Source organism: Oncorhynchus nerka, linkage group LG2 (assembly GCF_034236695.1).
Source record: "Oncorhynchus nerka isolate Pitt River linkage group LG2, Oner_Uvic_2.0, whole genome shotgun sequence".
In the NCBI taxonomy this organism is placed as follows: domain Eukaryota; kingdom Metazoa; phylum Chordata; class Actinopteri; order Salmoniformes; family Salmonidae; genus Oncorhynchus; species Oncorhynchus nerka.
In genome coordinates, this window is record NC_088397.1 from 30,919,993 (window position 1) to 30,934,678 (window position 14,686).

Below are 14,686 nucleotides of genomic sequence, written 5' to 3' on the forward strand. Positions count from 1 at the left end.
GACTGCCTTCACAGGAAACACTGCATCGTCTCATTCAGAAGATGACCTTCAAATGTTAATACAGGTCTTCCGCGATACGGATTGAATCCAGACCTTAATTGTAGACATTTTGGTATGATTTGGACATGAAACATGTTATATCAGGATAGAGACTGGCATTGGATTCATGCCACAGTAAACCAATGTCATTTTGGAATTTGGTTGAACTATCCCTTTAAGAGATTGAGTTGGAATTTGACAATGACAAAGATTAGCGACAGTTGGACAACTCCTCTCATTTTCTATACATTCAGTCTTTTGGCTTAATCTATTGTGTAAACCTGCATATTAACTTGTTTTCATTATATAAATCATCATATCCCATCCAGACTTGTCCCATTTCAGGTACTTTGATTTTTTAATTAAGCTTGGAGGTGCCAGGTGGGCGGGGTTTGCACTTTTGGCACACCTTGGTTTCATTCCACTAGGCAAGCTCAGTCAAGTGCAGCGAATGTATTGGGGCGGAAAACAAATACTATTTGAAACCAGGTCTGGACCCACCCCTAGATGAAATATGTACTTAAGTATTCTGAACGGTTACATTAGGTTGCTGAATCTAGTCAGTGTACCCATCCTCACCACATTAGTATGTCCTCTCTCTCCCCTTTCCCCTTTTATCGGGACATAAGCAAGGCTCTCCCTGACAGGTTCACAGGCAGGCGGTTGCCCTGGCATTGTTCTCACCTAAGCTGGGTGGAGTGAGAGAGGGCTAAATAAAGGGAAGGCATTTTATCTTCGTTCTCATGACCAGCAATATAGAGAGGCGATATGAGAGGTGTCGGGATTCAGAGAGGTGCTGATGACAAGTGCTAGAGGCCTGCTCACACGTTCCACTTAAAGTTACAAACCCCATCCCCGTAGAGGGAGGGAGAGAATTACCGAGAACACCGGAAGAGACAGAGAGTGAAAGGATTATCACCGTAGCCTAATGATTATCACCTAATGCGGATCACATAACATTTTGGCCGCCAACCGACTTCATCAGAAAGAGGAACCTCGATGTTTCCCATTTGCTTCAACTGGGGCAAAAAGGTCAAAAGCCTCCTATTGCTGGCACAGGTCACTGCATTATCTACTGCTCCTTGACAGAGCTGCGATTGGTCCAACCCAAAGCGTGTTGAGTGGCCAACCGAACTAGGACATGAAAAGATTTATAAACCTGTAAACAGCTTCCTGATACAGGCCTATTCATTCAGATTAAAGGGGCAGTTCACTCCAAATATCTAACGTGGATGTTTTCAGACGTTAAATGTGGTCTAGTGTAGAGATGAGTCTATGTCCTATGCCATCGAATGTGTAGGTACAGCTGCGTGTACACGCCTCAAATTCCAAATAAATGGAAAATGATAAGCGCATACTATAATCTGGAAGTTATGTGGCGATTATCTTTTCCATTCAACAGATGGCCTGGGACAGATACTTATCTCAACATAAGACCACTTTTGCAATGTCTGAAAACATCGGACCAACTTTGATTTTGGAATGTACGTTCCCTTTAACATAATGGTCAACATTTAAACAGGAAAACAACACCTTATTGAAAGTCTAAAGTAGTGTAACTTCCCCCAGATTTGTGTGGACACTGGTGCCAGGACCTAACTCCAGACGAGACAATCATCTAGCAGGACAACTCATGATACCAAGACAACCGGCAAAATGTGTACCCTCTCGGACAGATGTTTTGTCACAAGTCTGAACATCACAAAGCTGTTCTTTCTGATTTGAGGTTGGAGAAGAAGGGGTAAATAAAGGCCTAGCACCCACAGGAGACAAACACGCTCTCTGTGTGGTTACGATTGAGCTCCTCTGGCCATGCTGATTGGTCTACAATGACTGACATGACAGTTGATGCCATGAACCTGAAATTTTCAGACCAACCATGTGCTTGCCTGAAAATTCCCCATGGTCCTTTGTGAAAGGCACATTTGTTTTTGTAGAAGGAATAATTGTCGTTGAATCATGCCAGAGCTGTAGGCGATCAGTCGAATTTGAACGGTTGGAATACTGCAGCTGTCCATATCAATGCAGCCTATATTCTGATTATTCTGATTATTTAAAAATGTGTTCCAAAAGGTTTCTTTGGCTGTCCCTATAGGAGAACCCTTTTTGGTTCCAGGTAAAACCCTCTGTGAAAAGGGTTCTACCTGGAACCCAAAAGGGTTCTACATAGAACCAAAAAGAGTTCTCCAAAGGGTTATCCTATGGGACAGCCAAATAACCCTTTTAGGTTCTAGATAACGCCTATTTTTCTAGGAGTGTAGAGGAGACCACGGGCGTCAATGGTTTCACTGGTGTAAGTACAATATTACAAGGCTGATAAGATAATGTTTTCAATGTTGTCTTGATGTTAACAGTCAACAGCTTACAGGCCGTTTCTACAGTTACCACTGTACACTTAGAAAAAAAGGTGCTATCTAGAACCTAAAGGGTTTTTCAGCTGTCCCCTTAGGAGAACCCTTTGAAGAACCCTTTTTGATTCCAGGTAGAACCCTTTTGGGTTCCATGTAAAAACCCTTTCCACAGAGAGTTCTACATGGAACCAAAAAGGCTTCCACCTGGAACCAAAAAGGGTTCTCCTATGGGGACAGCTGAAGAACCCTTTTGGAAACCTTCTTTCTAAGTGTGTACTTGCTTATAGCCATAAGGCTGTAATGGTATTCCAAACATGCCTTGCAAAGCAATCAGTAAAACAGTAAAACCCAGGAAGTCATGGAAAATCAAGTTGTAATTTGGTTACTTGAAAATAGATTGTAAGTGCCCCTCTCTTTCTCTCAGTCTCTCTGTGTGTGTGTGTGTGTGTGTGTGTGTGTGTGTGTGTGTGTGTGTGTGTGTGTGTGTGTGTGTGTGTGTGTGTGTGTGTGTGTGTGTGTGTGTGTGTGTGTGTGTGTGTGTGTGTGTGTGTGTGTGTGTGTGTGTGTGTGTGTGTGTACTCCTGTGTGCATGTGTGTGGGTCTATGTATGGTTTAGGAGCAGAGACAAAATGGGAGTTAGTGGCCAATGTAGAATTGCCATTGTGTTCTAATACAATCTGACTTCCCCTCCTGACCTGAGATATTCCTCTCTCTAGAATAGATTACCAGGCAGGCAAACCGAGGGCATTGTGGGCTGAGAGAGAGAGGAAGCCAAAGGAGGAGAAAGGGAGGAGGTTATTGGAGGGCTGCCGGGTGCTGGGTATGGTAGGAAGGACAGGCCACAAGTGATGTCTGGTATTTCTTCCACTGCCCCCATGCTTAAGGCTGCATTTCTGCCCGTGGTCTGTCTAGTAGTCTCCTACATTACAGACAGCTGCTCTAGCTCATCAGCCTGAGGTCTGTGCCCTCATCTACTCCGTCCATCCTCGAAGTCTGCATCACCAGTCCCTCTACCCTGATCTCTGCCAAGGAATGAAAAAAGGGAAAGAGAGGGAAATAGTCATTATAGTTGACGAAAACATTTCAGTTTTCTTAAAGTTGAAAGATTCTGTTTTCTTCCGCTGATCATTGACAGATAGTGGATTTGATCCCTCAACACATCAAGCCAACTGGTGATAGACTCAATTTTCTGCCTCAGGGGAGAGAGATAAACAGCTTTCTGTTTGGACTCTAGAAGAGAGACTCGACATTGGGGGACAAACCCAGTCATCTTTAGCCAGAACACTGAAAGAGACTAAGTTTTCTGCTTTACCCTGACAGACACAACTTTCTGTGTCAAGACAAGACATGACGAGGAGTCTTCTGTCTGAACAGAGACACACAGCCTAGAAAGAGAGACCAAGACTTGGATTTCACCCTCTCAGGGACAGCTTTTTGCCTTAATACTGAAACGGAGACTACGACTGCTCTACTACAATATTCCTTAGCCCTAATATTGAGAGTCCTTCACTTTTCTTCCCTGTCACCTGAGCACTGAGAAAACCTTTCTGCATTTTCATTTTTAACAGAAAAGGAACCAGCCTGGTCTAAGCAGCTGCATCTCAGGTAGAGTAACTCTGTGTGTGTGTGTGTGTGTGTGTGTGTGTGTGTGTGTGTGTGTGTGTGTGTGTGTGTGTGTGTGTGTGTGTGTGTGTGTGTGTGTGTGTGTGTGTGTGTGTGTGTGTGTGTGTGTGTGTGTGTGTGTGTGTGTGTCAGTCCGTCAGTCAGTCAGGAAAAAGTACCCAATTGTCATACTTGAGTAAAAGTAAAGATACCTTAATAGAAAATTACTCAAGTAAAAGTGAAATTCACTCAGTAAAATACTACTTGAGTAAAAGTCTAAAAGTATTGAGTTTAAATATACTTAAGTATCAAAAGTAAATGTAATTGCTCAAATATACTTAATTATCAAAAGTAAAAGTACAAAATATTTTTATTCCTTATATTAAGCAAACCAGACAGCACCATTTTCTTGTTTTTTAAATATACATATAGCCAGGGTAACACTCAAACACTTATACATCATTTACAAATGAAGTATTTGTGTTTAGTGAGTCCGCTAGATCAGAGGAAAAAGGGATGACTGGGGATGTTCTCTTGATACGTGTGTGAATTGGACCCTTGTCCTGTCCTGCTAAGCATTCAAAATGTAACAAGTGCTTTTGAGTGTGAAGTACACAAAATACATGATTTCCTTTAGGAATGTAGTGAAGTAAAAGTTGTCATAAAATATAAATAGTAAAGTACAGATAACCCAAAAATTTTTACTTAATTAGTACTTTAACGTATTTTTACTTAAGTACTTTACACCACTGGTGCGTGCATGTACTGTATGTGTGGATGCATGTGTCTGTGCATGCCATGGACAATGCATACAACTTTACATGAGCAGTTTCTAAGCCAGCATAGATCTGCAGCATCTGCTGTGACGTTGAACAATTAAGCCTCGTTTTGTTAGCACTGAAATATTATCCGACCTGCCAGATGAATTTGAGATCCAAAGTTGACTCTTTCAGACCAAGGGATTGCAGCCTAAACATATAAAAGCAGTTTATGGTCAACTGCTCTGGCGTTGCCTCCAAAGACAAAAAAACCTCCTTGTCTTTTAGACTTCTCGTTTGTGCTGCTGGTGATCATGCTAGCAGCACCGAGCAGATTCGGATGATAAACCAGAGAGCACATGCAAGATAAGTGACGTGAAATCGAGCCCGAAAATAAAACAAACATGACATAAAGGAAGGAAAAGAGCGGCAAGCCAAACAATATAGAGAGCAGGAGAAAGTCCAAATAGGGAAGTCATACTTTCTCAGAGCTTGGACTATTGTTATTAATAATGGGTGGAGGCTTATCCTGATGTAATATCTTAATATTACATTGTCCTGTGACCTTGAGGCGAAATGTGGCCAACAGTATTCAATGGGCTTTGAGTGACATGAAAGGATGGTGTTGGAGCTGAAAGGGAAGGACATGATGTCAACTCTGAGACATCCACAGTTAGATGGTGCTGACACCTTTACACACACACACGACATATACCTTTCTCATTAACCTTTCGTAGGAGCAGTTGACTTTAGGCACTTAAAGAAGTCGCTTGATAAATAATTAAGCTTCGAATGACTAGTGGCAATTATTCAGTCAAAGCTAATTCTCCAAATTGTTTAAAGATATAGAGCTATGCTCTGTGAAATTGAAAAATGGTGTAATGGCTTTCCTCCTCTTCGTCTGAAGAGGAGAGGCGAGAAGGATCGGAGGACCAATATGCGGCGTGGTAAGTGTCCATATCGTTTTTAATAACAAAAACCCTGAACACTATGAAATACAAAAACAATAAACGAATACGTGGAATGACAAAACCGAAACAGTACCGTGTGGTGAAAAACACAGACACGGAAACAAACACCCACAAACAAACAGTGAAACCCAGGCTACCTAAGTATGATTCTCAATCAGAGACAACTAATGACACCTGCCTCTGATTGAGAACCATACTAGGCCGAAACATAAAAATCCCAAAATCATAGAAAAACAAACATAGACTGCCCACCCCAACTCACGCCCTGACCATACTAAATAACGACAAAACAAAGGAAATAAAGGTCAGAACGTGACAAATGGTCTCAAGTAGTCTCTTAAAAGTAAATAAGTAAAAGGGACTGAACGATTCAGGAGGAGTCCATTACCCTCATTGGCCAGACTTCTAAAAGTAAAGTTAAGTGTGGAATTGCGTATAGACTATAAGGATAGGCTAAAGATGATCCAAACGTCCAAACCCTTTAGTCTGTAGCTCCCAGGTGGCAATAACTGGGAGTAAATGGTGTGTGTGTGTACCACAACATAACATAACAAAGTCATGGCTGCTTTACTCTGCAATTACAGCACCTCTACGGAAGGCTATCATTCAGGTACCAAACTTTAGTAAACCCTGCTGGAGAGAGAGTTCACCTTTTTGACGTTTCATCTTATTTTCTACTTTCAAATGTGAACTATCCCTGATGGGAATATTTTTCATTTGTGACTAACTGGTCTGTATGAAGATTGATTATGTTAATAATAACTTTTTTTTATGAGCAGTGTGGGAAGGCAAAGGCCCCAGTGGACTGTCTCCCCTATTTCAAATGAGTCAGGGAGCTAAGAGTCAAGTCTGCTAGGAAAACGTGAGTCCAAATCATCTATCTTGCTGTGACTGACCTAGAGGGACCAGACTGAATGTATGCCATGACCTCCAGGAATGTGGAAATAGTGTTTGGTGTGGAGTGTACAGTAATCAAGCCACATTGTGTAGATCTAGATGACATGGGTGTGCGAATGATTTAATTAAAAATATATAATATATATATATTTAACTTTTATTTAACTAGGCAAGTTAAGAACACATTCTTATTTACAATGACTGCCTAGGAACAGAAAGGAGCATAAGAGCGAGAACAAGAATGATAAGGGAGTCAAGGAGCTTTGGGACTATCATTATTTGGTGAACACAGACACGAGACAAAACGTAGAATAAAGGATTTCCTTATATCACAGAACAGAAAGAACCACACTGTCCTCTCCTATCTGGTGTCCCAGAGTGTTTTCAAGGTATTTACCCCCTTCTCTCTCCGTTCAACAGCTGCCCTCAGTGTCACCAGCACAGAAACTTAATTACCACAAGGGACATTCCCATTTAAGTCAATGTTCTGTGTAGCCATGAGTGTGAAATTGCCGTGGACTGACGGGCTTTGTCCATTCTAGTTTTCCTTATTTATATGGACTTCAGACAAGCACCAAGCACTGTAAAGCAAGCATCATTGTTCTCCTTTCCGAGGTTAACAACAGCAGGACGGAAGGGCAGAGGGAGCACCTTCTTCCTCCCTAAAGTACCCCCAGCTGCCAAGACCCCAGTCAGGTACATTGTCCTGGTGCTGATCTAAGTAAGACGGGGCCTGCAAAGTGCCAACAAGCACTGAGGAAAACCATAATGAGCTGGTCTGGGGTATTTATTTTTAACACTGACAGCAGGACTGCTTAGCCTGCTGGGTGTGAGAAAAAACGATGGAAGAGTTTTTTTCTCAAAGCGCAGAGAGACTGGTTTTCTTGAGTACGGGCGATTTCCTTTTAAGTGCCGTGGCAGTAGGAAATCATATTGTTTGACATTGCTTCCTCGACTGCCTAGGGGGGAGACAGGATGGCGACCAAGACCCCTCAGACAGAAATGCAAAGGGAGGTGAGTTTCTATGGGAAGTGAGTCGGTCTCAATGACTGTTGTCAAAATGTGCACCAGCAGTAAAAAACATTCCAGGTTATTTTGCCATGTTTGAATAACCGTTTCTATACACCAATATGGGCCAGTATTATTTCTATTATGTCTTACAAAAAAAAAACGACTTTCCACTCAGCCATAGTTCCCATAACTTGCCTGAGGTCACTGTCATGTGGCCACTAGAGCTTAAATCGTCCTCACACACAAGCTACTGGTCCGCTGTAGATGAAGAAGGGAAACCCTATTGCCCCACTTCCCCTCTTCCTCAGACACACACACACGCACGCACGCACGCACGCACACACACACACACACACACACACACACACACACACACACACACACACACACACACACACACTGTCTAATCAACACCCTCACTTGAGCTTAAAGAGCACTGATGCTGCACCTCCATACTTTCCATTGGTCCTGCCCTTCAGGAGAAGTGAGGGAGAAAGAGGGGGGAAATGCTACAACGTTACAGTAACACACCGTGTCGTCTAGAGAGAAAGACTGAGGATCTACACAGTCTGGAGTAAATACAACCTTCAGTGCCAGATGGATTTTAGTCGAAGGAAGGTTCAATGTCTCTGTTGGTAAGACTGAACACAACTTCTTAGGAGTGAACACAACCTTAACTTGAACCACTTAGTCTGTACAACGGTAATTATCATACTGCATAGTTTGTCAAACATCAAGTTTGCATAGCTGTCTTTTTACATATGCTATTTAGTTGAATAAAGGTTTTCACTGTGTGCCTACTGTATGAAACTAAGTACTATGAAACGTTGTTCAATAGACACTACTTAGTTTATCCTTTGTTTGAGTGTGAGTGGGGGGAGTCTGGAGTACACACTACTGTACTGTCTGTGCTCATGGAGGCGATGTGGAATCGCCAGCTAGTGAGCTGTGTGTGCTAGTAGTGTTCAACATAGAAGTAGCTGTTTCCTTTGCTCTGCAAGGGCCAAGGCTTTGGTACCGGGGCAGGTAACGCTGCTAGTTCGAGTGCAGATGTATATGCGCAGAGAGAAGAGCTGAGAGTAGAGTTCATGGGGTGATGAAATGGTAAAGCTCCGGTGTTCATAAGTTAGACCTAAACAACCACCAAGAAGAACAAGACTTTCCTAGACTAGAAATAATATAGTTCTTTACTGTATATTGTCATATGACCATATGATGTCTGTTATTGGAAATTGCTTTTGAGGGAACGGGTCCTTTGGAAATGTCTTGACTCAGTTCTGAGACTGATTCATTTCTATCAACAGAAACAAAGTGCATTGATTTATTCGCACTTAGCTCTTTATACATGTTTTACATCTTACCAGTCACCACTTCCTTATTATACCTTGTTTGTTTGTAATGTGTCAAGAAACATGCACCACCAATCTCTGGCCAAAGGAAATGTAAATCAGTATGTCTCACTCTTTCCCAGGCTCAGTAATGCAAAGATAAGCCCCGTGACATGTTTATTTCTGTGTTTCTGTTGACTTTAGACTTCCTTAAAACTGACATCCGATTTCCCAGATTGCTGGGCCAGGCAGGCAGGGTTGTGGGAACATACTTGGCTCAAACTAGGTCAGTCTACTGAGCCCACTGTGGCCACGCAGGGAGAAAAGTCTATTAATATACCCACTCCACAGCCCCAAACACATCGTAAGGTACTGTACAGCATTACTCGGCACAGTACAGTAAGGTACTGTACAGCATTATTCGGCACAGTACAGTAAGGTACTGTACAGCATTACTCGGCACAGTACAGTAAGGTACTGTACAGCATTACTCGGCACAGTACAGTAAGGTACTGTACAGCATTACTCGGCACAGTACAGTAAGGTACAGTACAGCATTACTCGGCACAGTACAGTAAGGTACTGTACAGCATTACTCGGCACAGTACAGTAAGGTACAGTACAGCATTACTCGGCACAGTACAGTAAGGTACTGTACAGCATTACTCGGCACAGTACAGTAAGGTACTGTACAGCATTACTCGGCACAGTACAGTAAGGTACAGTACAGCATTACTCGGCACAGTACAGTAAGGTACTGTACAGCATTACTCGGCACAGTACAGTAAGGTACTGTACAGCATTACTCGGCACAGTACAGTAAGGTACTGTACAGCATTACTCGGCACAGTACAGTAAGGTACAGTACAGCATTACTCGGCACAGTACAGTAAGGTACAGTACAGCATTACTCGGCACAGTACAGTAAGGTACTGTACAGCATTACTCGGCACAGTACAGTAAGGTACTGTACAGCATTACTCGGCACAGTACAGTAAGGTACTGTACAGCATTACTCGGCACAGTACAGTAAGGTACTGTACAGAGCAGAGCAGCTCAGCACAGCACAGAATACTTTGGTGTAATGAAGATAAACTTGGAAACCAGTCAAATAATAACACAAGCCAACACTGCATGACACAAGTGAATTAAGTCACAAAGTGTGACAAGCCATGCAACAGAATAATCAAACGTCTTGAAAAAAGAAACACAAATCAAATATCCCACAGAACAACAACAGCACTTTCATTCAATGCAGAAATGTCATTAATGTATCTATTAAGCGCAGTAGATCGTAGTTAACGCGGTCCCAGATCTGTTTGTAATGTCTTGCCAACTCCTACCCTCAATGGCATCCCAGTGACCATCGGCGTTGGAATGACAACGCAAACAGATCTGGGACCAGGCTAGATGGTAGTTATAGATGGTGACTGACTGTTCCCTGACTGCTCTACTCTCTCCCAGGCCGTTCCAGAGGTGTGGTGTGTGACGGGTGATGGCCGACTGGAGTCTCCTGGGCAACTTCTTGGAAGAGGTGCAGGAGCACTCGACGTCTGTGGGCAAGGTGTGGCTCACCATCCTCTTCATCTTCCGTATTCTGGTCTTGGGCACGGCCGCCGAGTCGTCGTGGGGCGACGAGCAGGAGGACTTCACCTGCGACACGGAGCAGCCCGGTTGCGAGAACGTTTGTTACGACACGGCCTTCCCCATCGCCCACATCCGCTACTGGGTGCTGCAGATTGTCTTCGTGTCCACGCCGTCGCTCATCTACATGGGCCACGCCATGCACACGGTGCGCATGGAGGAGAAACGCCGGCGCAAGGAGCAGGAGGACCAGGGGGGAGGTGACGGGGAGGAAGGAGGAGGGGAAGGCGGAGAGGAGAAGCATTATCTGGAGCACGGGGAAGAGAAGGGGGGAGAGTGCGGGAAGGAGGGCAGCGGCATGGGGAGGGTGCGTCTGCGCGGGGCGCTGCTGCAGACTTACGTGTTGAGCATCCTGATCCGGACGCTAATGGAGGTGGTCTTCATCGTGGTGCAGTACATCCTCTACGGGGTCTTCCTCAACGCTCTGTACGTGTGCCACAGCCGGCCCTGTCCCCACCCGGTTAACTGTTACGTCTCGCGGCCCACGGAGAAGAATGTGTTCATCGTGTTCATGCTGGCCGTGTCGGGCGTGTCGCTGTTTCTCAGCGCCGTGGAGCTCTACCACCTGGCCTTTAAGCAGTGTCAGAGGTTTCTGAGGAGGAAACGACAACAGCAGCAACAGCAGCAGCAACAGCTGCTACAAGGACGCACGCCTTCAAGTGCTACGGTCATCACCGCTGAACCTGACAGCCCACCCCGTCCATCCATGTCCTGCACCCCACCCCCAGACTTCAGCCAGTGTGTGAGCTCTTCCCCTCACACACACCCCATGCACACCCAATCCCACCCCCATCCTAGCTGCCCCCCTTTCAACAACCGGCTGGCCCACCAGCAGAACTCAGTCAACATGGCCACTGAGCGCCACCGTGTTGTCCACAATGACCTTGAAACGGAAGACTTCCTGCACGTGACCTATGAGGGGCACGCCGACACGCCCAACGCCTGCACCCCGCCCCCTTCGCTGCTCCAAAACGGCTTCCAAAATGGTTTCCTGAAGGACAAGAGGCGTTTGAGCAAGACCAGCGGCTCCAGTAGCCGTGTGCGACCCGATGACTTGGCTGTATAGCTCCAATTCCCAACACACACACTGTCCCTGGATCGTTTCAAACACACACACCCAAGACTGGGATGACTATTACTCATCTGTTGTCGGGGACTAATTTGAACACTGCATGGCACATGGTGACGCCGATAACTTCAGAACAAAGTCGACTCGAAATACAAAGGTGCCAATGTGTTTGCAATTGATACAAACAAGCGACAAATGCAAATATGCTTCAAATGAAAACCCGAGATGACTGCATTAAAATATAAACAGTAGGCCTATTTCAATAATATTGAAATACATTTCACGTTCAATCAATTGAGTTCTATTTTGTTCAGGGGCACAACTTTGGTTTTAGAAGTGGGGGGGACATAAATATATATATATATGTTTATCCAGTCAGATAAACACTCCAAAAATGCAACTTCAGAATGTGGGGGGGACATGTCCCCGTCCACAGTGAAAGTTGCACCCCTGATTTTGCTAGTGTCAGTATTTGTCTCAACATATTCCCTGATGTGTGCGCAATGATGTGCCAAATCGGTGATTTGGTGCATTTTCATTGGGTAAGCATTATTCATAAAAACTGCCTCAATGGGAGCTGATCCGTTGTCAGTATTGTGAAATAATTATAATGTTAAGGAAATATTTGAATGGAGAAAGCTGATCCGAGACCAGCGCTCTTTTTCTTTAGAGCCTATCAGTATCAATGCTCCAACGACGCACTTTGCGACCGTTCTCTCTGCATGGTGTTTTGGCAGATGCATGTTACATCTTCCTTCGGTCGTTGTAGGAAAGATGCATTGTTAAAACACTCATAAGCCTAAATTCCATCGCTATCAGAAAACCGGGCAGAGACCTTGACCGCGAATCTTGCCAAACGAGTGCCCGTCTATTGTCAAGGAAAGACCGTTTTAGTAAGCCAGAAAGGAATTCTCTTCATTTTTGGAAAGGCATTCCCTTTCAGAATTAGCAAACAGAAGGGCTGATTTATATATATGTAAAAATAGGATCTAGCTTTTTTATCTGGCAAAGTATGTGGTCAGAAACTGAAATAGTTTTGCACTGGTTTACAGAATCTGTGTGCAGTCTTTTTTTTAAATCTCAGATTTGCGTTTTGAAATGTTTAACTAAATCTAAATACGAATTAACAAAAAAATGTTGTCTAGCTAATTTTCAACACATCTTTGTTTAATGTGAATTATATTGTATTGGGGTGGTGTCATTGTAATCACATTTTTGTCAACTTTGCACTTTAGCAAAAGGCAATGTGAAAATCTGTATCTTTAGTGTTACAAATCTTTTCATGTTAATTTTGTGTGTAAAAGTATATATTGTCTGCCGTTAAAAACACATTTACCCCTGACACATGATAGGAATTTGCAAGCTGTCTTATCTACTCATTTTTCAAGTAGAGCGATTCTATTTTGCACACTGATGACAACGTTCACTGTACTATCTGCACTATATTGTATATTGACTGTGTATGGTAAAGACCACTGATTCCCTTCGCATTAAGACAAAATGTCAAACGAGCACAAACTCAATATATACATCCCATATGTACCATGCACTGTATTTGACTGATGTTTTCTAACCTATGAACACACCTCATCTGAGATATATTTTTTAACTGGCCTCTTATCGAGCAACAGGGTCAATCATTTGTTGAGTTTCAGTATCAGTTTCCATTCTTTTATAACCCTTCGTTATAGCCATATTTAATCGGTGTGTATAAACCAGAGACATGAATGCCGGGCTTCACAGCTGCAGGACACACTCACCCGCTCTAAAATTAGTCGAGGGCAAAGCCCCCTTGGCCAGGCTCACGGACCAGGCATTTCTCTGGAATCCGGGGTAATTATAGTGCCTTGGTGGACATTCGGAGCCAGAGGAAACCTTGAGAACTGATTCCCAGCGTTTATAAGTTTTGATAATAGGCTAGGGAACTAGTCCCAACGTTTCCCAGGGCATGGTCTGGATGGGAGCCAAAGAGAATTCCCTGGGGGTTGGTTAACTTACATACAATGTGCATGTATGGACATTCAATGGAAATAGTCAATACCTGTGCTTGAATTCACAACGCATCTCAGAGTAGCAGTGCCGATCTAGGATCAGTTTAACCTTTTTAAGTTATAAGAGGGGGGACCTGATCCTAGCTCAGTACTCCTACTCTGAGACACTGAGGAATACGGGCCCCGATTGAATAGTTATCATTTTGGCATGATACACTTGAAGCATTATTTCAACACGGAAGTAAAATCACTTGCCAACACCAGTCTGTCGGATATTGCTGAAAGTTCCAATCTTCAAAAACAAAAAGGGTTTAACAATGCACTAGTCTCTACTGAGCAGTAGTTCAACCAGGTAACCCTGGGGGTGCTTCGCCTATCTACAGGGAATACTCGAAGAGACTCAAAAGACCATAGGCTTACTGGTGAAATGCCCACGGGGGGGGGGGGGGGGGTACTTCAGGGAACAAAATGTGTTTGGGGGTACAGTAACCCAAAAAGTTAGAGAACCACTGGAGTGGAGTACCACAATAGGAGAGTTGTTGGCATTGGGCCCTGGAACTCTAAGAACGGGATGTAAGCACCACTGACCAGGGTTTCTCCACTAGGTGGCCACATTGCTCCATACAGTGTGAGGTCCATTGCAATCGACACAAAGGATTTTTCAGTATAGTTGATGGAAAATGACATTAATCATGCATCGATTACGACTCCAAAAGGTGTGATTGACTGGTGTGCCAGGGGGAAAACAGTATACGACACGACACAGGCCACTTGTATACCAAACAATAGATTTTATTTGTCTTCCAACACCACAGCCCTGTACCAAATTCAATGGAGTCGCATGACAAATGTGTTAACTAACACAGGAGAGGCAGGGACACAGATACAACCCATGACCTCATTTTCTGTTGGTTTTTTTTGTTTAAAAAAAAATCTGCAAAATGTCATGGTCACCCCTCCAAGTAATCCAGACATGGTTAAGGCTGCTGCTTCTTCTTTCTCCTCTCTGTACTCCTAGCCTAGAA

General features: G+C 43.8%; 1 protein-coding gene across 5 annotated transcripts; it reads left to right on the forward strand.

The window, feature by feature from the left end:
* Nucleotides 1-3,191: 3,191 nt before the first annotated feature.
* On the forward strand, nt 3,192-13,217 carry LOC115134160 (gap junction alpha-5 protein-like). 5 transcript variants are annotated; one of them, XM_029667881.2, is made up of 3 exons: nt 4,115-7,314; nt 7,582-7,632; nt 10,422-13,217. In XM_029667881.2, exon 3 carries the CDS (start codon nt 10,453-10,455, stop codon nt 11,665-11,667), a length of 1,215 nt encoding a protein of 404 aa, XP_029523741.1. In that variant the 5' UTR covers nt 4,115-7,314; nt 7,582-7,632; nt 10,422-10,452; the 3' UTR covers nt 11,668-13,217. The 5 variants fall into 5 exon arrangements, with proteins under 5 accessions (XP_029523727.1, XP_029523741.1, XP_029523736.1 ...); XM_029667867.2 differs by lacking the exons at nt 4,115-7,314; nt 7,582-7,632 and adding an exon at nt 3,192-3,995; XM_029667876.2 differs by having other exon boundaries at nt 4,115-7,632.
* Nucleotides 13,218-14,686: the final 1,469 nt, after the last annotated feature.